At 53.6% G+C, this 23,107-nt stretch overlaps 1 protein-coding gene across 2 annotated transcripts in view; it reads left to right on the forward strand.

Moving 5' to 3' along the window:
• Positions 1-1,391: 1,391 nt before the first annotated feature.
• EXOC6B (exocyst complex component 6B) overlaps positions 1,392-23,107 on the forward strand; it is a 114,747-nt gene continuing 93,031 nt past the window's right edge. For both annotated transcript variants that reach the window (XM_032224100.1, XM_032224101.1), the window contains exons 1-6: positions 1,392-1,536; positions 18,056-18,221; positions 18,609-18,656; positions 19,781-19,871; positions 19,963-20,008; positions 20,716-20,920. In XM_032224100.1, coding sequence (XP_032079991.1) covers positions 1,439-1,536; positions 18,056-18,221; positions 18,609-18,656; positions 19,781-19,871; positions 19,963-20,008; positions 20,716-20,920 — 654 coding nt within the window. In that variant the 5' untranslated portion in view covers positions 1,392-1,438. The remainder of the gene's footprint in view (positions 1,537-18,055; positions 18,222-18,608; positions 18,657-19,780; positions 19,872-19,962; positions 20,009-20,715; positions 20,921-23,107) is intronic.

Consider the following 23,107-nt stretch of genomic DNA (forward strand, 5'->3'; position numbering starts at 1 on the left):
TTCTCCCAACAGTCATTGGAGAAGCCAGCAGAAGTTGCAAGTTGCTCCTGTGAGTAGCTTCCACTCCTGCCGTCTTTTCAGCTGCCTGTATTCGGAGGCACCTCCCAGCCTGCGACTCTATTCCTTCCCGTGTTGTGGCCACGTGGGGTCATTGCTCAATGACTGTGTGGTCCTGGGGTTGCAATGACAACAGGGCCTGTGGGATCATCGTGCCCTTCATTAAGCAACACTTTATGCAAGTCCCACCTGAGGCTGCTAAGGTTGAACTCCAGGGCTCTGCTGGAAGGACCTCAGGCAAGAAGCCCCCCCCCTTCCCTCTTCTGCCCTGCAGAGAGACAAGGACATGGATAGAAGGAGTGGATCTACTCAGTATTGAAATTTGCACTGAAAGGCTATGGGAGAGGAAGAAATCCACAATTTTCACAGAGAAAAAAAAATACCCAGCTGGATGTCAGGAAGCTGCTGTGGACCAGGGCTCTCCAACCTTGGGAGACGTCCACTCTATGACTAGTGGACTTCAGCTCCCATGTTCCCCTGCTGGTCAGGGAATTCTGGGAGTTGAAGTTGACAAGTCTTAAAAGTGGTGAAGGTTATATTAGATGAAACATTTGAGACGGTAAATATTATTTGAAGATGCAGATGTTAAAACACTTGTAACCAAACGACATGCTGCATGTGATGATGGTTTTTCTTTTTTCTTTAACCCTAGGTTATTGTGGTGTCTATTAAATATATAACAGAGAGATACGGGGTGTGTGTATGGGGGGAAACGTAGTAGGGATGGATTGCTACAGGCAGGGGAGTAAGAAACGATACGAAACCAAAATCTATTAAATGAAACAACGAATGTATAAGAATGATAAAGGTTAAAGCACCTGTAATCAAATGACATACTGCATGGGATGATGGGTTTTTTTTGTTTTTGTGTGTGGGGGTTTTTTTCCTTTTCCCTCTGCCTTTCTTTTTCTATTGTTATGTGATTATGTTGTCTATGTAACAAAAATAATAAAAAAAATCCTATTAAAAAAAAAGTGGTGAAGGTTGGGCAGCCTTGATCCAGAGAGTCAGAGAAAGCCTTGGATTAGGAGGAGGAGACAGGACAGAGACGTGGCAGGGGGTGGACTGGATGACCTCATGGGACACTTTCTTCTGCGTTACCTCCATCGAGAAAGGGAGGAAGGATTTGGGGGACGGGTAGAGAGGGTTCTAAGAGGTCATCCACTCCAGCCTCAGGGCAGAGGATTTCCCCCTTCCCGCCCGCAGAGAAGGGACCCGGGGCGGAACGGCTGCACGGCGGAACGGCCGGGCGCCGGGGCGCGTTTCCGGGGGGAGGAGAGAGCGCGCGGGGCGCCGTGCGTGCGTGCGTGCGTGGCGCGGCGTGTGGGCGTGGCCGGGCGGCGTTGCCATTGCGACGGCGAGGAGCGGGGCGCGGCCCGCCATGGCGGAGCCGGAGAGCCTGGAGACGACGGCCGAGCACGAGCGGATCCTGCGCGAGGTGGACAGCACCGACACGGCCTGCCTCGGACCCACCCTCAGGTGCCGCCCCTGCGGAACTCCCCGCCACGGATCCTCCGGGCAGCGGCCCCCGCCTCTCCCCGGCCCTAGGAAGGAGGAGCCCCCGCCTGGAAGGGCCCCGGCCGGACCGACTGGCTCCCCCCTCTCCCGTGTCTTCCCCTCTTCTGCTTTATGGCCTCTGTTCATTCCTGTCCTCGGCGGCCTTGAGGATGGTGGCCCTGCTTGAGCAGGGGCTGGACTAGACGACCTCCCAGGTCCCTTCCAGCCCTATTCTGAACCCGATTCCTCCTCCTCCTCCTCCGGCCTGGGCCATCATCAGGGGGGCAGCTCCTGTTTTGGGGAGCCCTGGACAGTTGCTGGGGGTCAGTTCGGAGGGGAGGGAGTCATGGGGAGCAAGGGGGCGGGGGGGGGGCATGAGGGAGGGCGGGGCCCATGAGAGGGTCCTGGGCTTCCGTTTGCTCGGGTGGGCGCTCCTTCCCCACTCTCTGCCGCCCACCTCTCTGTGGGATGGAGCTCTGGCCTTGGAAAGGCCCCTTGGTGGGCAGAGAAGAGGGCATGGATCTTAGATGTCAGGTTCAGCCTCTGCAGGATCCTCCTAGCCCAGGGTTATGAATCATAACTTTAATTTTATCCGTTTGCCTGGCTCATCGTTCTGTTTCTCTGTGACCTCCCCCAGTGAGCACTTCCTGGTAGTGAGGAGCATTTTGCTTTCTCCCTCTTTCCCTGAATTTGAACAGTGTCATCATGTTCCTTCTGGCCCATGTGGGATGTGCGTTTTTCGTTTTGTACAAAAGGGGAGAAAAAGACCACTTGAATTCACTCAGGTGGTCCCGTGTTTCTAGATGGGGAGATGGTGTTTCTGGAGTGCACAGCAGAATGAGGGATCTCAGGATGTCTCCCTCTTCACTCAGGGTTAGATTTCCTGCTTGGGAGGAAATGCAGTGAGATAACCGGACCTTTCCTTGTATTTTTTTATACCCTCTGATCTTCCGCCTCTCGTGGATTGCAGGCAATAGCAATAGCAGTTAGACTTATATACCGCTTCATGGGGCTTTCAGCCCTCTCTAAGCGGTTTACAGAGGCAGCATATCACCCCCAACAACAATCTGGGTCCTCATTTCACCCACCTCGGAAGGATGGAAGGCTGAGTCAACCTTGAGCCGGTGAGATTTGAACAGCCGAACTGCAGAACTGCAGTCAGCTGAAGTGGCCTACAGTACTGCACTCTACCCACTGCGCCACCTCGGCTCTAGATAGATAGATAGATGATAGATAGATAGATAGATAGATAGATAGATAGATAGATGATAGATAGATAGATAGATAGATAGATAGATAGATGATTGATAGATAGATAGATAGATAAATAGGAATAGCAGTTAGACTTATATACCGCTTCATAGGGCTTCCAGCCCTCTCTAAGCGGTTTACAGAGGCAGCATATCACTCCCAACAACAATCCGGGTCCTCATTTTACCCACCTCGGAAGGATGGAAGGCTGAGTCAACCTTGAGCCGGTGAGATTTGAACAGCCGAACTGCAGAACTGCAGTCAGCTGAAGTAGCCTGCAGTGCTGCATTTAACCACTGCACCACTTCGGCTCATTCCCAGGTTAAGAAAGGGGGCCATTCCTACATTTTTTTTCTTAACTCAGATTTGTATGCCAGGCAGAATTCGTACCTATGAACAGCCTGCGTGTTACTAAAAAACGGCAGATGGCATTCTCCTTCCTTTCACGAACAGACAAAAACAGCCTGAATGTTGAATGTCTATGGAGATTCTCAGCCATCCTGGCAACTGGTTAATTTTCTTTGAAGGCGTTTCGCTTCTCATCCAAGAAGCTTCTTCAGCTCTGACTGGATGGTGGGGAATTTATCTGTTGTTTAAATCCTCCCATTCCCCCCCCCCCCCGTCAGAGCTGAAGAAGCTTCTTGGATGAGAAGCGAAACGTCAGGTCTTCAGAGAAAGAACAAGAAATTCCAGGTGCCTCTTGAGAAAAGCACCTTTGGGCCAGCCTGCATGTTAAAAAGGTGCTTCTGTGGTGGTTGAAGAAAACAGTGTGCGTCTTTAGTAGTTCCTCGGTTGGAGGAAAAGGAATGCCATCACGCATTAGTACAGCAATAGGCAGCCTAGTCATATGAGGTGTCCATAAATTGGGCATTCTGAACCTGTAAGGCTGCCTGTAATCAGTATGGCCCCTTTTAGACCTGGAAGATTTCTGGAAGATTCATGGGCTGTGCAGCAGACGACTGGACAAGGCCTGAATGGGCCTGAGAGTCCAAATCCCCACGAAGGGGTCAACATACAGACAAGAGATCTTAAATTGAGGCTATTTGTACCTGAAGAGTCCCAATAGAGCAGTGTTTCTCAACCTTGGCCACTTGAAGATGTCCGGACTTCAACTCCCAGAATTCCCCAGCCAGCTGGCTGGGGAATTCTGGGAGTTGAAGTCCGGACATCTTCAAGTGGCCAAGGTTGAGAAACACTGCAATAGAGGGTTACACTGGTTCTATAGTGCCCCCTAGTGGCCAGTGCCAAATACAAGAACTTGTGAAAAAGCTACAACTCCCCCTCCCCTCGGGGCCCCCTTCAGGGATCTGGATGGGGCGGGGTCTCCAAATTTGGCAACTTTAAGACTTGTAGACTTCAAGTCCCAGAATTCCTCAGCCAGCATAGCTCCGTGGAGAGCAGCCTGCACAAAACGTAACGAAGGTTAAAGCCACCAGGGTCGCTTTGAGTGAACTCCTGTACTGGATATGGAGGCCTCACCCGTATTCCTTTCTGCACAGACTGCTTTCATTCACTACTTGAACCCTGTGCTGGCAGAGCTGCTTCAGTCCAGGCCTCTGATCCACCAGTGGTTTTATAATGGGCAGACCCCATTGGGGAGGGGTAGGTAAGCAGAGCCACCCCCCCCCCACTCTTGTACCTCTGCTTGAAACTGACTAGACCTTAATCGGTTAGACCTGAAGGCTTTTGCTTCCCAAGTGGCCCTGGCACAATTCTGGTACAGGTAGTCCCCGACTTACGACCACAATGGTGCCCACAATTTTTGTTGCTAAGTGAGGCATTGAGTGAGTTTTGCCCCATTTTATGACCTTTCTTGCCACAGCTGTTAACTACAGCTGTTAACTGACTCACTGCAGTTGTTAAATTATTAACATGGTTATAAAGGGAAGCTGGCTTCCCCATTAACTTTGCTGGTCAGAAGGTGGCAAAAAGTGATTCTGTGACCCTGGGACGCTGCCGTCATAAATATGAGTCAGCTGCTAAGCATGTGAATTTTAGCCACGTGACCCTGGGGAATGCTGCAGCGGTCGTAAGTGTGAAAAACTGTCATCAGTCACTTTTTTGAGTGCTGTTGTAACTTTGAATGGTCACTGAATGAACTGTCGTAAGTCAAGGACTGCCTGTACCTAATCAAAGCCCAAAGCCATAAAGCGGGTTAACCCAAAAGCAGGAGGACCCGCAGCCCTTCTGGCCCTGCTTGTCGGTGGGCAAGTTTGAAGGAGGGAGGGGGGCTTCCTTTGGACTGTTGTCCATGCTGGGCATGGTGGGCGTTTGCTTCTTCAAGGGGCGCCTGCAGGAAGCCCCCTTGTACCAGCGAAGGAGGCTGCAGAGGCAGGCAGGAGAACGGGGGCTTCAGGGACGGGGAAGTTGCTTTGACATTGGCTAAAACTGTTAAGTTTTGAAAGAAGAATTAAGAGCAAAAGCAACACGGATGTTAAAAGTGAAGAAGCTGAAGGAACAAACTGGAAGCAGGTTAATTATTCCAGTGGGAAACCAAAGAGAAAATGGGGCAGCTAGAGGCCTCTCGGCTGGGCTGACAGGGCCACAGTTTGCGATGGTTCAGATCCTTGGAAACAGCAAAGGTCTCTTTTCCTTCTCTTCTTCTGAGTAAGCAGGGCTCATTCTTCCCAGCGGTCACTCCTGTCTTTCTCCCATCAGCATTTGTTCCTGAGCCGGGTAACCAACGGGAGAAAAACAGAAATTAGAAGATAATAAAGGGAAGCATAGAGATGGTTGTGACTGAACATTTCCATAGAACCATGGGGTCAGCAGATGGAATGGAATGGGTTTATTTATAGGCCGCCCTTTTCCCTGAGGGGACTCAGGGCGGCTAACAACTCATAGGAAGGGGGATACAGACAATAACATATAACATTACATATAATTAAAAAGTAAACAACATTCATCCAACATTCGGGTGGGGGCAGATCAATCTCTACCCCCAGGCCTGGCAGGATAGCCAGTTCTTGAGGGCTGCGCGGAAGGTCTGAAGGGTGGTGAGGGTACGGATCCCCACGGGGAGCTCGTTCCAGAGGGTCGGAGCTACCACTGAAAAGGCTCTCCTCCGCGTAGTGGCCAGCCGGCACTGGCTGGCAGATGGCACTCGGAGGAGGCCTAATCTATGAGATCTAATCGGTCTCGAGGAGGTAATCGGCAGGAGGCGGTCTCCCAAGTACCCAGATCCACTACCATGGAGGGCTTTATAGGTGGTAAGAAGCACCTTGAAGCGCACACGGAGATCAACAGGTAGCCAGTGCAGCTCGCGGAGGATAGGTGTTATGTGGGTGAACCGAGGTGCACCCACAATCACTCGCGCAGCCGCATTCTGGACTAGCTGAAGTCGCCGGATGCTCTTCAAGGGCAGCCCCATGTAGAGCACGTTGCAGTATTCCAGCCTGGAGGTCACGAGGGCGCGAGTGACTGTTGTGAGAGCCTCCCGATTCAGGTAGGGTCGCAACTGGCGCACCAGGTGAACCTGGGCAAATGCCCCCCTGGTCACAGCCGACAGGTGGTGATCAAAGGTCAGCTGTGGATCCAGGAGGACTCCCAAGTTGCGAACCCTGTCTGAGGGGTGTAAAATTTGACCCCCCAGCCTGAGTGATGGAATGCTAGCCAAATTGTTGGGAGGGAAACACAACAGCCACTCGGTCTTTTCTGGGTTGAGTACAAGCTTGTTAGCCCGCATCCAGTCTCTAACGGCCTCAAGACCCTGGTTAATCACGTCCACCGCTTCATTGAGTTGGCACGGGGCGGACAGATACAGCTGTGTATCGTCCGCATATTGATGGTATCTGATCCCGTGCCTCCGAATGATCTCGCCCAGCGGTTTCATGTAGATGTTAAATAGTACGGGGGACAGGACCGACCCCTGCGGCACCCCATATGTTAGGGGCCTCATGGTCGATCTCTGTCCCCCGACCAACACCGACTGCGACCTGTCCGAGAGGTAGGAGGAGAACCACTGCAAAACAGTGCCTCCCACCCCCACCTCCCGCAGTCGTCGCAGAAGGATACCATGGTCGATGGTATCGAAAGCCGCCGAGAGGTCGAGGAGAACCAGGATAGAGGGATGGCCTCCGTCTCTGGCTCTCCAGAGATCATCGGTCAATGCGACCAAAGCGGTTTCTGTGCTGCAACCAGGTCTGAAGCCGGACTGGAAGGGGTCCAGGTAATCGGCTTCCTCCAAGGACCGCTGAAGCTGGTAGGCCACCACCTTCTCAACAACCTTCCCAATAAAGGGGAGGTTGGAGACTGGACGATAGTTGTTAAGTACAGCTGGATCCAGAGATGGTTTCTTCAGGAGGGGTCTCACCACCGCCGTTTTAAGTGCGGCGGGGAAGTGCCCCTCCCGAAGCGAGGCGGTAATAACCGCTTGGATCCAGCCCCGTGTCACCTCCCTGCTGTTAGCTACCAGCCAGGAGGGACACGGGTCCAGTACACAGGTGGAGGCACTCACAGCCCTCATGGCCTTGTCCACGTCCCCGGAAGTAACATCCTGAAACTCAACCCAGCGCTGGTCTACCAAGTCGTCCACTCGTGCCTTGGCTGGGTCTGCAAGATACCTTGGAGGTCTTCTAGTCCTACCCCCTCCCCTCATTCCATCCCAGACAAATGCTTGTCCCATCTCTTCTGGAACAGCTGCAGCGTTTCTCCCAACCTCTGGTCCTCCGGGATTGGGCGGCCTATAAATTTAATAAACAGTTAAACAGTGTTCAGGTGATGAATTCTTCTCACCCTCAGGAAATCCCTCCTTACTTCCGGGTTGGAGCTCCCCCCCCCCCCCCCAATGGCTTCTGGCTCCTTGTCCTGCCCTCTGGAGCTTTTGGAGAATAAATCAGCAGCCTCTCTGCCCTTCCAGGACGTGTCCGTCCCCCCCCCCCCCCCGTCTCCTTCCTCCCTCTCCTTCGCAGGGTTTCGCTTCCAGGCCCCTGATCGTCTGCGTGGCTCTTCTCTGCCCTCTTTCTTGGGCTTCAGCGTTTCTGAATTGTGGTGACCAGAACTGGAGACAGTGCTTTAAACGTGGCCTCACCAGTGTGGCGTAGAGCGGTGCCCTCCCTTCCCTTGATCTTACAAGACAGTATACAATAGCAGAGTTGGAAGGGACCTTGGAGGTCTTCTAGTCCAACCCCCTGCCTAGGCAGGAAACCCTATACCGTTTCAGACAAATGGATATCCAACATCTTCTTAAAGACTTCCAGTGTTGGGGCATTCACAACTTATGGAGGCAACTTCTGTTCCACTGGTTAATTGTTCTCACTGTCAGGAAATTCCTCCTCAGTTCTAAGTTGCTTCTCTCCTTGATTAGTTTCCACCCATTGCTTCTTGTCCTGCCCTCAGGTAGATCTTGATGTTGTCACTGAGGCTTTTTTGGCAGCTGACGTCGTCCCCTGCTACTTCATACCAAAGAAAGGGTCCACCGGAGACTCCGGTCTCCGTCCTTTCCTGCCCCTGTGCATCTGTTCTTATCCTGGTGAAGTGCAGGGCCTCGCCTGTGTCCCCCGGGAGCTGCATCATGCTGGGCAGTGGTCCAGGTCGCTCTGCTCACTGGGCTCCCTTTCCTGGAGGTCTTTCTGGAAGGTTTGACGGGATAAGAGGAGGGCGGGAGAAGAAGCGGCTGAGTCAGTGGGGAAGGAGCTCCTCCTTGGCTGTTTGGAGAAGGCGAGGACATCCTGTATCCCTCCTGGCCCCGAGGCTGGCCTTTCCCTTCTTCCCGCTCTCTGGTGCCTTTCTGCACAAGGAGGAGGAGGAGGAGGGCTTCCCTTCTCAATGCAAATCAAATGCCCATCCTGGCCCCTTGGTCTCAACGGAGCCCCCTGGCCGTGTCTGAGGCAGCCGATGCCCCCTCATTGCCCCTCTGACCATCTTTCAGGCACCTTTGAAGTGCTGCCTCCTCATCGCTCCCAGCAACCCGTTTCTGTCCTCAGTCACAGCCACCCCCGAGGGCCCCGAAAGTGGATCTCTCCGTTCTGAGAAGACCCAGGCAGGTGGGAGGGGAAGGAAAAGAGGGAGGGGGAAATGCAAAGAATGACAGGTTGTCCGTCATTTGTGACCTCAACTGAGCCCAAACTTTCTGCTGCTAAGTGAGACATTAATTGGCTTTTTATAACCTTTCTTGCCACGGTTGTTAAGTGAATCACTGCAACTGTTAAGTAGTAACACGGTCGTTAAGTGAATCTGGTTTCCCCATGGACTTTGCTTGTCAGAAGATCACAAAAGGGGATCACGTGACCCCGGGACACTGTGACCGTCATAAATATGAATCCGTTTCCAAGCGTCTGAATTTAGATCTCGTGACCCCGGGGATGCTAAAACGGTCGCAAATATGAGAAGCGGTTCTAAGTCCCTTTTTTCACTGGCATTGTAACTTTGGTCACTAAATGAACTGATGTAAGTCGAGGACTTCCTGTGTGTACCAAATCCAGAAAGTTGAGTTTAATAATGTTATCTTTTGAATTGATTCTTTAATGGCAAGCAAGATTGCGTGATCTAGATTTAGTTTGTGTCTTAAAATCTGATATTCATCAAATCTATCATCTCTTTATCATCTCTCCCCCCCTCTCTAATGTGCAATAATATTTTTACTATCATAGAAAAACCGAGAAAATCATGGTCTTATTGTTTTTCCCCTCCCTTTTTGGCTATTATTCGTTTTTAAATATTTAATATTTTTTAAAAAACATATTAAATATTTTTTATTGTGTGCCATTGTCCTCTTAAAAACCACATAGGTAAACCTTCTGTTTTAATTAAGTTTTAAAATTATTAATTTTTTTTGTACTGTTTAGCGATCTTTTAGGTTTATTATTGAATACTTTGGAATGATTTTGGCAACCCAAATAAAAGAAATAAAACTCAGACAATGGGCAGAAACCAGCAGGAAGAAATTCTGGGGGAATGAGTTCCAAGTTCTGCATTTGGGGAGGCAAAAACAAAAGGCCTCAGAATAGGATTGGGTTGGGGGCAGCAGGAAGAGGGTCTCGGATGCCTTGTTGAAGGAGAAGCCGAAGAGGAGCCAGCGGGCGATGCAGCTGCAGGCACACATACACACACACACACACACACACACACACACACACACACAGAGCAGTGAGGAGGCAGCAGCAGGAGCTGAAGGGAGGCCTCTGCGCTCCTCTCCACTGGGTGTCAGTCAGACCAGGAGGCTCTTCTACCCCCCCCCCCCTGCCCATGAGGAACGGTTATGATGAGCTGGAGTAAACTGGGAGCAAGCAAGGGGAGGGTGAGAGAGAGGGGGGGGAGTGATGACCGTGTTTCACACGTATGACCATTGCTGCATCCCTGTGTCACGTGATCAGAAGTTGGACGCTTGGCCGCTGGCATGTGTTTACGGTGGTCCCAGCGTCCCTGGGGTCACGTGATCCCCTCTGGGGACCTCCTGACAAGCAGAGTCAATGGGGAAGCCGGATTCACTTAACAACTGGGTTACTGACTTAACTGCAGTGATTCACTTAACAACCGTGGCAAGAAAGGTCGTATAGGGGGGGAAAACTCACTTAACAAATGTCTCCCTTAGCAACAGACGTTTTGGGCTGAGTTGTGGTCATAAGTTGAGGACTCCCTGTATCTGGAGGGGTGGGGGAGCTTGCCCCCTCTAGGAGTTTCCCAGAGAGTGCGTGGCTTTGCTGCCACCTGGTGGTTGGTGAAGGGCTTTGCCTGGGCCGTCTCTGACATCTCCCTGAAGTGGCTGATGTGCAGGCGGAGGAGAAGCTGAACCTTCCAAGGGGGGTGGGGTGGGGGGGGATGGCTTCCTGGCCTCCTCCTGCTGAGGGAGGCCTTCCTGTTTCTTGGTGTACAAAGAGGACTGAACGTTGTAGGCCAAGTGGTGACTTTGCATCACGCACTAAGCTGGGGTAGGAGTTTTGGGGTGTAGCAGGGTTTGTGAGCGCACTCGCCTGAGTCACTCTGGGAAACGGCATTTCAGTAAGCCAAGAGGCTGGTGCATTGGGGAAGTCAGGCATGGGGTCGGTGGGATTTCTGACTCGCCACACAAGCGTCGTTAAAGGAGATCCTCCCGGAACGACACCCTTGGGAAGCAGGTGAATTCCCTTTTCTGCAGTCTTTCAAGAGTTGATTCCTGGGTGTGTAAATAGGCACAATAAGCTGACTTGGCATTCTTCTAGGATGTGAATGTGGTGGTTTAGATGTTTAGGAAGGTTCTCCATCATCCAGGCCATGGCTGTCCCGAAAGGGCTTTCCAAAGGGCAACTGGAGCACCTTAGTTTTTCCATTGAAAGGGTTTTGCTTCTCGTCAAAGAAGCTTCTTCAGTTCTGTCTGAATAGTGGGGAATGGAAGGATTTCTATTCTTTGCAGTCACCTGGTCGTTGGAACTCCAAAGGTCAAGTTGTCGAGGCCATTTGGGGCTCCATCTGTCTCCTCAGAGTCACCTGAGTCAGAGTGTAAATGGGTGTGGAACTGTGTTGTAGCCAGGAGATGGGTTGGGCCACATCCTTCCCTCACTGTTGAAAGAGGGCTGTTCAGTTTTGGCATGCATGGCCTCTCTGACCCCTCTTTCAAACCAGAGGTGCTCTGGGACCAGAATGTGGACTTTGCTGTCTTCAGAAGAGCCGCCTTTGTCTTTGAAAGGCAGACTCTGGGCTGCTGAACCTTGTCCTGATGGGTTCATCCTCCTATCTTGCGCCATGTGTTTGCAAAGTGGTTGTTTTGTTTCTCCAATGTACAGATCTGCACGCGTCCCACTGCATTGTGTTGCATCTGTCACATGGCTGACTTTGTGGCTGGGTGTTTTATCCTTTGGGGTGGGCAAACCTCTGCCTTAGCGTATTCTTGGGTTTAAATTGTGCATGTAGGTTGTTTTGGTTGAAAATCTGCCTGGGTTTTTCAGATATTCCTACCACTTATGGAACAACGGTGTTGCTTCGTTGGTTGTTCTCTTCTTTGTCTGTTATGGGGGATCTTCTGCTGGGTCTTTTTCTGGATTTGAGGAAGGGCCCTTGGGATAGCCACACGTTCTGAGGGCTTCCGTGAAGCCTCCTTTGCTGGTGGGCAAACTTTCAGCCCGGTGGTATAAGGTTCTGATCACTCCCATTTTGTGTTCCAGTGAGTGATGAAAAGCAAAATATAATTATTGAGACAGAAATTTAACGCCATAAATACAATCTAACTCAGGAAAAACCAGTGGAGCCCACCCAACCTCCTAACCCCTTGCCTGGGGGAACAGCCCTGGGTCTTCAAGGCCTTCTGATTGGCTAAGAAGGTTGGGGCCATATGAATCTTGGGGGGGGGGGATGCTCAGTGGTGCTGCCACTGGGAAGGCCTTCTTTCATAGATGGGGCTTTGAGCAGGCTAGGTGTGGTGGAGAGGGGAAGCAGAAATGAAGGGAGAGTCACAATGAGAAGTACTAAAACAGAGGTGTACGACCATGGCAACTTTAAGGCTTGTGGGCGTCAACTCCCAGGATTCCCCAGACAGCTGTGCTGGTTCCTTGATTGCCTGCATTTGCCATGAGCTGAAAAGCTTGGAACCCCCCTTTGCTCAGACTCCCCAAGACAGAAGCGTAGTGACCCTTCACAGTTGCTATCTTGGCCCCTGGGAGAGTTCCTGGGATGCAGTTGCTGGCTCAGGACAGCAGAGGGCAGTGTGACATCAGCATTGGCGGCTGCGGGGACTCTGGCTCAACCAGGAGGGCTTGATGGCTGGGGGTGATGTCCAGGTCCCCTTTGGGGACGGAGTTTGACTCAAGGAAGCTTTTCCAGGCTCTTTGTTTTCTCCAGCCGGGACACAAAGCCAGCTGGGTGACCTTGGGCCGGTCACACACCCTCAGGCCCAGGAAGGAGGCAAGAAAGATGATGAGGGGGCTGGAGGCTGAAGCATAATGAAGAACGGTTGCAGGAGTTGGGGATGGCCACTTGAATGAAAAAGGAGGACTAGGGGTGACACCATAGCAGCCTTCCAATATGTGAAGGGGGGGGTTTCCACCTATTCTCCAGAGCCCCTGAAGGCAGGAGAAGAAGAAGCAACGGATGGAAACGAATCAAGGAGAGGAGCAGCCTGGGACTAAGGAGGAATTTCACCTCCTTAGTCCCTCTAAGGAGAATAATTAACCAGGGGAAGAGAAGTTGTGGGGGCTCCATCACTGGAGGTTTTCAAGAGGAGACTGGACAACCATTTGTCTGAACTGGTAGAGGGTTTCCTGCCTAAGCAGCAGGGTGGGCTAGGAGACCTCCATGGTCTCTTCAAACTCCGTTATTCTCAGGCAATGGGAAGTCACTTCCGAAACCTTACCAAGAGAACTGCAGAGGCTGCTCCAGGCAGTTGCCAGGAGTCTGCACTGACTCAAGGGTGTAACACACACAGACACAGACACACAGACACACTACTCTACCTGCCTGCCTGCCTGCCTCCCTGCTGACAGGTGCCAGAGATCAGGTCCCTCACCCCAGGGCTGCATTGCATTCATTTGTCTCTTGGCCCCTTTGCATTTTAATGGGGACTGAAGTCGCCTGTCTTGAGGGCGGTTTGCCTAAGGAAATCCAGGCTCCTGGATAGTCCATCACTAAAGACACATTGACGGATCTAGCGGGCACAGAATAACTGGAATAGACCTGCCGTTTATGACAGTAACAGCCGTCTCACAAACAAAACCTGAAGCCTGGGAGGGAACGGAGGAGAATTGCAATCCTGGGGCGGAGCTGGGGGCTGCTCGGGGTGCCAGGCAGGTTGCAAGGCAAGATGTTCACCTTGCTCATTAATAAAGCGCAGCTGGTCAACTGATGGCACATCTAACGGCATCACAAAACGACCACTCTAAGACAGGCACGGTGTAATTTTAATCAATGAAGTTTGGTTTGGGGAAGACAAAAATGGGCAGCTGAGCTCCCATCTTGAAGGGAAAGCAGAAAATTGTTCCAAACTATATCAGTATTGAGAATTCATTTTTCTTTTAAACAGTGGCAGAAAGATATTTCTAGATTGGTATGGCAAGGTAAGAAATCAAAAATTCAATACAGTAAATTGTTGCAGGATGTGAAAAAAAGAGAAAAAATACCTGGCCTAAAATTGTACTTGAGGAATGTTGTTTGGGACATTCGACTTTAGGAAACGGGAGGCTCCTGGAAGTGAAGAGGGGCCGCTGTTGAGATTTGGGCATTCCAGACTTCAGGATAATCTAAAGGGGGAAAAAATCCCTTCGACAGATGTGCCAGTGGGGGGACTTTGGAAGAGAGAGACAGCAAGTTTGATTCCTATCATTTCTCTATCACCTGTTTTAGAAGACAAATGATACTTACACAAACGTGGTTACTTATGCTGATTTATTGATCTTAATTAAACCCAAATTAAGAGGTGGGAAAGGAGGGTTGTATTTATGAATAGTTTGCTTATGTGCAATTGGCAGTATTATATATAATATTATTGTGTAAGATTTAAACTGGATAAAAAAATCGTTCAAGATGAAAAAAACAGACTTTGAGAGGGATTTATGTTCTAATGACAAGCATCTTATTGCCAAGGCATATAAATCATTGAAAATGAACCCAGAGGATGAATTAAAGAGGGTTCTATGAAATGGGCAAAAGGTTTTGGATATAATTTCATGCTCGATTAATGGAAGAATATTTGGATTGAGAGGATAAAAATTTTCATTGAACCATGCTTCAAAAAAATTTTTTTTAATAAAATGATGTATTGTTCAACTCCTAAGAAATGGTCAAAGGTGTATAAGGGAATATCCAAACAAGTGTTGGAAATATTATCAGTGTGAAGGTATCTTTTATCATCTTTGATGGACACGTAAGACTGGCAAGAAATGTTTGGCTCAGATAAGTTGTTGGATTCAGGAAAGATTCAAAGTGGAAGCTGAAGCTTTTCTTTTAGGTCTCATGGAAGCCAATTTAGTTGCATTTCTATTTGCAGGCCCCTTTCGGACTCCTTGCTTGAGAAAGATTAACATGGAAATTTGATTTTAGGATTTGCCGATTAGATGGGTTATTATTACGGAAATATTGCGTATTGTTATTTTTGTTGTCAGACATGCTGTGTTTTTATGCTTTGTTGTTGCAATTTTATGTCATTTAGATTGCTTAATCCATACACTTTTTAGAGGATGTTTTTGTTTTAACTTAAGAGCAAAAGGTTACTATATAATTCCACTTGTACCGAAGACAGTTGGGGCTCAGTCCTTTTTGGTCAGTTTTTGATTGCCTCTCCATGAATTTTTCCCTTTTTCTTATTCTGCATTTTATTTTTGAAATTGAAAACAGTGGATTTAAAAAAGCGAAAAGCGGAAAAGTGTGAAGGAGACTGCAGTGAGTCTGACTCTCATTAAAGCCCCACCCTTTCCCCATCCAGGCCCTGTCCAGCCTCACCCTTTCCACCCTCTGTCCGTGGGGAGTTAGTTGAGGGGTCTCTCCCACGGGGGGGGGGCACAGGGGATCTGCTTTGAAGGTATCCTAAGGATGGTTCAGCCCACCTTCCTCCTCCTCCTCCTCCTCCTCCTCCTGAGTTGCCTTTACCGTCATCTGTCCTGGCTTCTTCCCATCCGCCGCCACGACACACGGTACCAATCAACTGTCCTTCCAGCTTGAAAGGCCGCTGGGACCGGAGGGATTGCTGGCGCATCGCTTCTGTTCTTCCCAGAGGCTTCTCCCCACCCGGCGCTCCATCCTTGTCTCTCTCCATCCTGGTTCCAGCAAGGAGTGGGGTGGGGGGTGGGGGAGCCACTTGGCCCTGGCTTTCCCTCCGGGTCCCCTGTTGCAGCCTTTGGGGCTGGCCAGAGCTGTAGCATGGCCACCTCCCCCCCAGACCCCCCATTCTTCTTCCTGGGTTCTAGGTGAGCCAAGTCCTCTGCCCCCGCAAAGAGCTCCCCTCTTGCTTCAGGGGAATTCTGGCTCTTCCTTTCCATCCACCTGCATTCCCTGCTCTCAGGGGCACCTCTGTGTGTGTGTGTGTGTGTGTGAGAGAGAGACAGACAGCCCCTCCCTCCAAGGCGATGATGAAAGCAAGCGAGGGGGTGGCCTTGAGAAAGGCTGCTCTGCTCTTGGGGTCCCCTCTGCTCTTTGGGCAAAAGGCCCAAAGGGTTCTGTTTGCGGCTTTGGGCCTCCACCCGAGGGGCCCCATAAAGACCAACACAGGCAGCCCTCGACTCACGACTCTCATTTAGTGACCGTTCAAAGTTATGACGGCTCTGAAAAAAGTGACTCAGGACCATGTTTCACACGGTTACATGATCCAAATTCAGACGCTTAGCAACTGACTCATAGTTACGACGGTCTCAGAGTCCCGGGGTCACATGAGCCCGCTTTGCGACCCTCCGAGGAGCAAAGTTAATGGGGAAGCCAGATTCACTTAACAACCATGTTCCAACTTAGCAACTGCAGCAATTGAGAGGTTGTAAAATGGGGCAAAATTCAAATTTCTCAGTTAGCAACATAAATGTTGGGCTCAATCGTGGCCGTAACTCAAGGACTCCCTTCTACTGGGCAGCCCAGAGTGTGGCTGTTCTGGGTGGTTTGGGCTGTGGAGGAGGAGGAAGGGGCAAGGGCCTCGGCAGAGACCGGGGGGGGGGGAAGGAAGGAGGGTCGGGGGGGGGGCATGTGGGAAGCTGGATATTTAGTGAAGGCGCCAGAGGGAGGGAGGGAGGGACTCTCCTGGGAAGAGCAGCTCACAGAGGGAATTGGGGTGGGGGGGGGGTGAGGAATGGCCCTGAGATTTCTTTCTGCTGACCTAAAATGGATGGGCAAAACCTCTGGAGGGAGGAGCCTTTTTTGGGGGGTGGGGGGAGCTGCCCTGGCACAAACCTTTCCGTGCCCTTCCCTGGGCAGCCTGCAATCCTCTGCCCCTCTCTGGCAGGGCAGGGGGAGGGGGCCGCTGTTTATGTGCTGAACAAGGCAGCTTGGCTACAAACCCCCGCTGTATTCACTTGTGGGTCATTGCAGATGGTTTTATTTTGCATAATTCTATTTTGTTCCCTATTAAAGAGGAGGAACTTCGTAATACTGGCTTTAAAATAATCCAGAAAGTCTTTGGCAGAGAGAAATGGGGGGGGGGGAAGGAGCTATGGGAGGGGTGGGGGGCTCTCCAGACACAGTCTGTAAAAACGCAGCCCGGCTCTTTTATTGATTTCACAAGTGGGTCTGGGGGCACGAGAGGCCCAGGGGCTTGCGGGACCATCCTTGGGATGAAAGCCCAGCCCCTGCCCTGCCGGAGAGCCCAGTTGCCGCTTTCTCTAACTGGGACCCGGCTGGGGAGTGGGCTTCGCCTCCCAGAGTGCAATGCCTCCCCCGGACTGTCCTTTGCGTGGCCAGAGGGGCTTTCCACCCAGGGACTTTGGCCCTTGGCCTGGATTCAGCATTGGGCCTTTTTAAGTTTATGGGGGGCAGATCCTTTGCAGGGAGACAACGCAGGTGGTCCTCGACTTAAGAACAGTTCATTCAGCGGCCATTCTGAGTTACAATGGCACTGAAAAGAGTGACTTACGACCGTTCTTCACACCATCCTCAATGGTCACACGATGGAAATCCCGACGCTCGGCCACTGATTCGTACTTATGTCCTGGGGCACCGTGATCCCCTTTGCCGACCCCAATGACAAGCAAAGCCAGTGTGGCTGCAACGGGGAAGCCGGACTCACTTAATGACCATGTTGCTAAATTATCAACTGCAGGGATTCCCTTAGCCAGTGTGGCAAGGAAGGGCGTAAAATGGGGTGAAAGTCAATTCTGGGCTCAATTGTGGGGGTAAATCGAGGGCTGCCTGTACTGGGGGCCCCTGGAGAGAGGGAAGAGGGAGGGGCGGCAGACGGCACGGGTGGGGCCATGCCCAGCGGGCCTTCCTTGGAACTCTTGGCGTGCCCCCTGCAGGAATGCCTTGGACTGACCCCAATCCCTGGCCTCCCCCTGGCCTCCCCTTCCAGCCTCTGTGGGCTCAGGGATGGAGGGGAAGCAGAGTCGCCCCCCTTGGCTGGGTGAGCCCACCAGCTGGCAGTCGAATCTTCCCTGGGATTAGAGGGAGCCCCCCGGCTCTTCAGCTGCCTGGTAGCAGAGCTTGAGCACAACAGTCGAGCATCCCCCCCCCTCGCCCCCTCCCCAATTGCAGGCAGGTCTGTGGCCCCTGAAGGAGCCTGGCCGGCTGGGGAGTCCCGAAAGTCCCCAGGTCTTACAGCTGCCAAGTTGGGAGCCCCCCCCCCCCGGTTCCTTTGTGGCTCTGGGCCTTACGGGAACTCAGAGAAGAGGGGGATCCGGGGTCTCCCCTGCCTGACGCTTCCCCCTTTCTCCAGGTCTGTCTATGACGGGGCGGAACATGGGCGCTTCATGGAGAAGCTGGACGCTCGCATCCGCAACCACGACCGGGAGATCGAGAAGATGTGCAACTTCCATTATCAGGGCTTTGTGGACTCCATCACGGAGTTCCTGAAGGTCCGGGCAGAGGCCCAGAAGCTCAAGGTAAGGGAGGGCAGGGGGGGCCGGCCAGAGGCGCCTGGGGCAAGTGGCACGGAGCCCCCTGGAGGCCGGAGGAGCCTGAACTAGGCGCCGGGGGAAGGCCGGGGGAAGGGGGGGGGCTGCAGCAGCCAAGACTAGAGGGGTAGGAGGGGAGCGTTTCTGAGGGCCGCCCTCTGCTTTAGCGCTGGTGGGGCTGGGAAGATGGCCCAGCAGGCCTTGAAGGGGCTCAGGGATTCTGGAAGTCCACAAGTCCTAAAGGGGCCGGAGCTGCTCAACTCAGATCTATATCATCCCTCCATCGAATTTGTGCACCCAGCACCTCTCTCTCTCTCTCTCTCTCCCTCCCTCCCCCTTCCTCCCCCCCTCTCTCCTGGCTTCTTTCTTTTACAGAATCAAGTCACGGATACGAATCGGAAGCTGCAGCTGGATAGCAAGCAAGTAAGGGAGCCTCGTCCCTTCGAAGCCTTTGCGCCAATTTCATTTACAGGCGGTGGTCAGCCGATTACGACCGCAGCCGGGGCCGGCATCTCTGTCCCAGTAGGAAGCCTTGTTTCCGGCCACCCCAGCTGCCATCCTCCCTCTTCCTCCCGTAGTTGGCCAGGCAGGCCTGCTCCGGACGCTGATGGTGCCATTCCTTCCCCACGTGGCATGTCCTGCCCTTGCGCTGTTTTGGGAAGCCCTGACATCAGGCGCCCTCTGTGGTGTCCTTCTCACAGCACTTGGGGAGGCCTGGGGGGGGAGGGGGGCTGGTGAGAACGAGGCCCTCGGAGGCCGGGGCAAAGGGGGTTGGGAAGAAGGCCCGGAGCGCCCAGCGGTGCCTCGCAGGCGGAAGGACCAGGACCATGGGGGGGCCTCAGTGGCACCCAGGGCACCGGGTCATTAGTGGTGGCAAGAGTGGCATCAGGGCTACCTGAAGGCCTGGGGTACTGTCAAGGGCCCCGGGCCCCCAGCCCTGCCACTGCTGAGGGCCCCAGAGGGCAGGCCGAGGGGAGAGAGGAGTCCTAAGTGTGGGGGGCCCTTGACCACGTGAGGATGGAGGCACTGCCACGACAGCAATTTGGGCCATGGGCCATCACGTCTCTTAGTTTCAAGCAGTCGCTGAATGGGGGGCTGTCAGTAAGTAAGCTGTGTGAACAGAGGAGAGCGGAGGGCGTGGAGCTCAGCCCCAGAGGGTTGGAGGGGGCCCGAAATGCTCCAGGGAGTGAATGTGTCAGAGCCACCCAGTCTGTCCTTAGCTTGCTCCCGCCCCCTTGAATGTTTTCCCTCCAGGCACCCAAGTGACTCCCAGGGCCTGGCCCTTAGCAGCCGAGACCTGGCCCCTTAGGCCCGCCAGCCAGCCCCTCTGCAGACCTGGGGAAGGGGAGGGTTGCAAGTAATCGATTCCTTTGTCCAGGGTTGGCAGCCCCGGTGCTCACCCTGCTCTACCCAGGCAGCAGGAAGACTCCGGGAAGATGGAGGGGTGTGCGTGTGTGTGTGTGTGTCTGCAGCGGCCATGTCCAAGCCCACCAGGGTTGAGGGCGAGGCTGCTGGTGAGGCTGAAGCCCCCCTGCTCTCTCTTGCAGCTGGTGGGCGCCATGGAGGAGCTGAGGCAGTGCCGGCTGCAGCAGAGGAACATCTCTGCCACGGTGGACAAGCTCAGCCAGTGCCTTCCCGGTGAGAGCCCTGCAGAGGAGGACGGGGTGTGTGTGCCTGGTGACGCCCGGCTCTTCCTGACCTCTCTCTCTGCTTCCCCCCCTTCTGCCAGTTCTGGAGATGGAGAGCAAGTTGAGGGAGCAGATGAAGTCCAAACGGTAGGTCTTCCTGGGCGGCTCTGGGTCTCAGCCGGCGCTCCGAGGAAGGTTCCGGAGGCCGGGCTCCATTAACCGCGAAGCCACGGTGGCACAGGGGCTACAACGTGGCACCGCAGGGCTCACTCCGCCCACTTCCTGCAGTTCGATCCTGACGGGCTCAAAGTTGTCCCAGCCTTCCGTCCTTCCGAGGTCGGTGAAATGAGGACCCGGATGGTTTTGGGGGGAAAGAGGCTGACTCTGCGAAACGCCTTAGAAAGGGCTGCAGAGCCCCGTGAAGCGGCCCAGAAGTCTCCCTCCTCTGCATTCGGGGCTCCCTGGGCTTCACAGCCCCCACCGGCCTGGGCTTCAGTGGGTGACCTGGGGAAGCCAGGTGCATTTTACAACCATGTTACTAACTTAACGACTTAACAACTGTGGCAAGAAAGGTCGTAAAATAGGGCAAAGCTCACTTAACACCAGGAGAGTTGGGCTCAATTGTGGTCGTAAGTCAAGGACTCCCTGGAGGTGGTTTGTGGTCGTCCTACCAGCGGAGAGAGAGAAATGGGGCTGCTTAAATCCCCTCCCCCCCTCGCAGAGGGATTTCGTTCGGTGTGTGTGTGTGTGTTGTGTCTTGGTGTGGCAGAGACCTGGGGGTCCCCTGAGGGCTGGTGGGGGAAGCGCGTCCCCTGACCGGCTTCTGAGCCAGGCCGGTCCTCCCTCCCTCCCAGGCATTACCCCGCCCTGAAGACCCTGGAGCACCTGGAGCGCATGTGCCTGCCCCAGCTCAGCCACTACGGCTTCTGCAAGATCATGGTGGAGAACATCCCGAAATTGCGCCAGGAGATCAAGGACGTCTCCATCTCCGACCTCAAGGACTTCCTGGAGAGCATCCACAAGCACTCGGACAAGATCGGGGAGACGGCAATGAAGCAGGTGAGCAGCCAGGTGGGGGGGGGAGGGTCACCCGGGAGCCCCGCCCTGGATTGCCCCTCCCGCCCCAGGCCTTTCCCCCCTGCAGCTGAGGAGCTCTGTCCGAGGGTCCCTGGGACCACAGTGGGATGCAGGAGGCTGGACCGGATGGCCTCAGGGCTCCCCCTCGGGGGCTAGGAGGAGGAGGAGGCCCTTGGAGCCTCGGACACTGGGAAGCGCAGGAGGCTCCGAGGTTTCCTGGCCTGGGAAGACGGTTTCTTTATTTTATTTGTAAAACGTGTAGGCTGCCCCTCTTACCCCAAGGTGACTCTGGGCAGCTTCCGATCATAAACCATAAAAACTGCACGAAGTAAAAATGGAGCAGCCTTCGTTTCTCCCTCCTGTCATGATGGGGGGGGAGGGGGCGCGTCTCAGGAGGCTGCAGGCGAAGCCTCTTTTTGCTGCTGCGGGGGTGGGTGGGGGGTGGGGGGGGCAGGGGCTCAGTATACTGCGCAGAAGAGCCAACTTGGTTCAGTTGTTTTTCATCCTGTACTCGTCGCCCGATTCTCGTTCTCGGTAAAAACGGCTCCGTAACGTACAGAAAAGGCGCCAGAAGGAGGAGATAAGAAAAAAGGCCCTTCTCCCGGGGGGGCCCCCTCCTCTCTTCTACCCGTCCCCCTCCCCGGGGGCTGCCGGTGGTCCCTCCTCTTCCCTGGGCTGATCCTGAGTTGATGAGCCCAGCTGACCTTTTTCCCTTTTGGACTGCAGGCTCTTCCGCTCTTCTTCTTCCTCCACGCTTTTCCTTGATGGGGGCGAAAGGGGAGAGCAGGGAGGCCCCCATCCTCCCTGATGCGCAGGGCGGTTCACGCAGGGCCTTTAAACAGAGTCTTCCAGCCGAGGAGAGTAACCAGAAAGTAGACATTAATCTTTGCTGGGAGCAGCGAAAAGAAATCTGCATGTCCTTCCAGAATGGAAGAACCACCGAGATGCCAGCCCCCCCTCCCCCTTGCTGCCCCCTTCCCACCGCTCAGCCTCAGGGGGTTGAGTCCCTTCTCCCCTCCTCTCTTCCCCCCTCCCTTCTTTGCTGCTCAGGAGATTCCTGCTGCTTCCTAGGAGAGCCTTTCCGGGTCTTTGAACGATGCTCCGGGGAAGACGGCCCCAATTCTGTCTTGAGCTCTTCCTAATGTCTAGCCGTCTTCCGAGGCCCATGGCATCTACCCTGGGAGGCTCTGGCCCTCCGGATCTCTTGTCCTGGGCTGTCCTGGGCCAGAAGGTGGTGGCTCAGAAGGCCAGGACAGAGAAGGCCACGTGGAAGCTGCTCCGTGGACTTCCTCCGTGGCTGACTCTGCTGCTCTGCTATTTGGGTTGGTCTTGGCAGGGGGTCTTATCACCAGAGGCCCCAGTGGCTCCCCTCTCCCTCCACCGCGGTTGCAGGGGGTCTGGCAAACAGGGCCTGTGGATGGCTGCGCTGGGCGGGCTCTGCTCCCCTCCTGGCCCTGTTTATCCCCAGCTGCGTTGGGCCAAGAGTTTTCACGTTGGGTCTTTCCTCTTCAGCCGTCTCATCTTCGTCAGGGGGAAAAATGGGGATCTTGCTGGATCTGGACGGGGGGAAAAAGGGAGAGTGATATTGTGCAGGCCCTCCAGAAGAATTTGGCTAGGAGGAGGAGGAGGAGGGAGAAAGGTTCTCCTCTTCGGGGTGGGACTTTTTTTCCCCTGCAGAAAGGCTCCACGGGGACCCCCTTCCTGCTCTTGGCACCAGTCGAGGGCTGGCGGAGGGTTGCACAGGAGGAGAGAGGGGCAGGAGAGGGGGGCAGGGAGGGAGGGTGGGTGGGTGGGGAACAGGCCGTTTCACACCCTTCTTGGACTCCCCTCATCGTGTCTTGTGAAATAACGTCCCTTTCACAGATACGCTGCCCCTCTCACCGTCTGGCCCCCAATTTCCCTCTGGGAGCCAACAGGTGAGCCCGCAAAACCCTCCCCTGAACAGGTGGCTGTTTCTGCCTTGTTGGTTGGGAGAAAGGAAACCGGCAGGCGGTTTAGAAAGAAAACCTTTGGGAAAATAGCAGCCAGGGACCCCAAAGGCTCTGAAGTGCCTGGATGGGGCTGCTCGGCCAAATGGACGGGTGTCCTGGGCTCCACCTGGAGCTTTTAGGCCTTTAAGGCTTTTCACAGGCAGCCATTTGTCCGGGATGGGATTGAGCAGGGGGTTGG

This window comes from Thamnophis elegans, chromosome 9, assembly GCF_009769535.1.
Source record: "Thamnophis elegans isolate rThaEle1 chromosome 9, rThaEle1.pri, whole genome shotgun sequence".
NCBI lineage: Eukaryota > Metazoa > Chordata > Lepidosauria > Squamata > Colubridae > Thamnophis > Thamnophis elegans.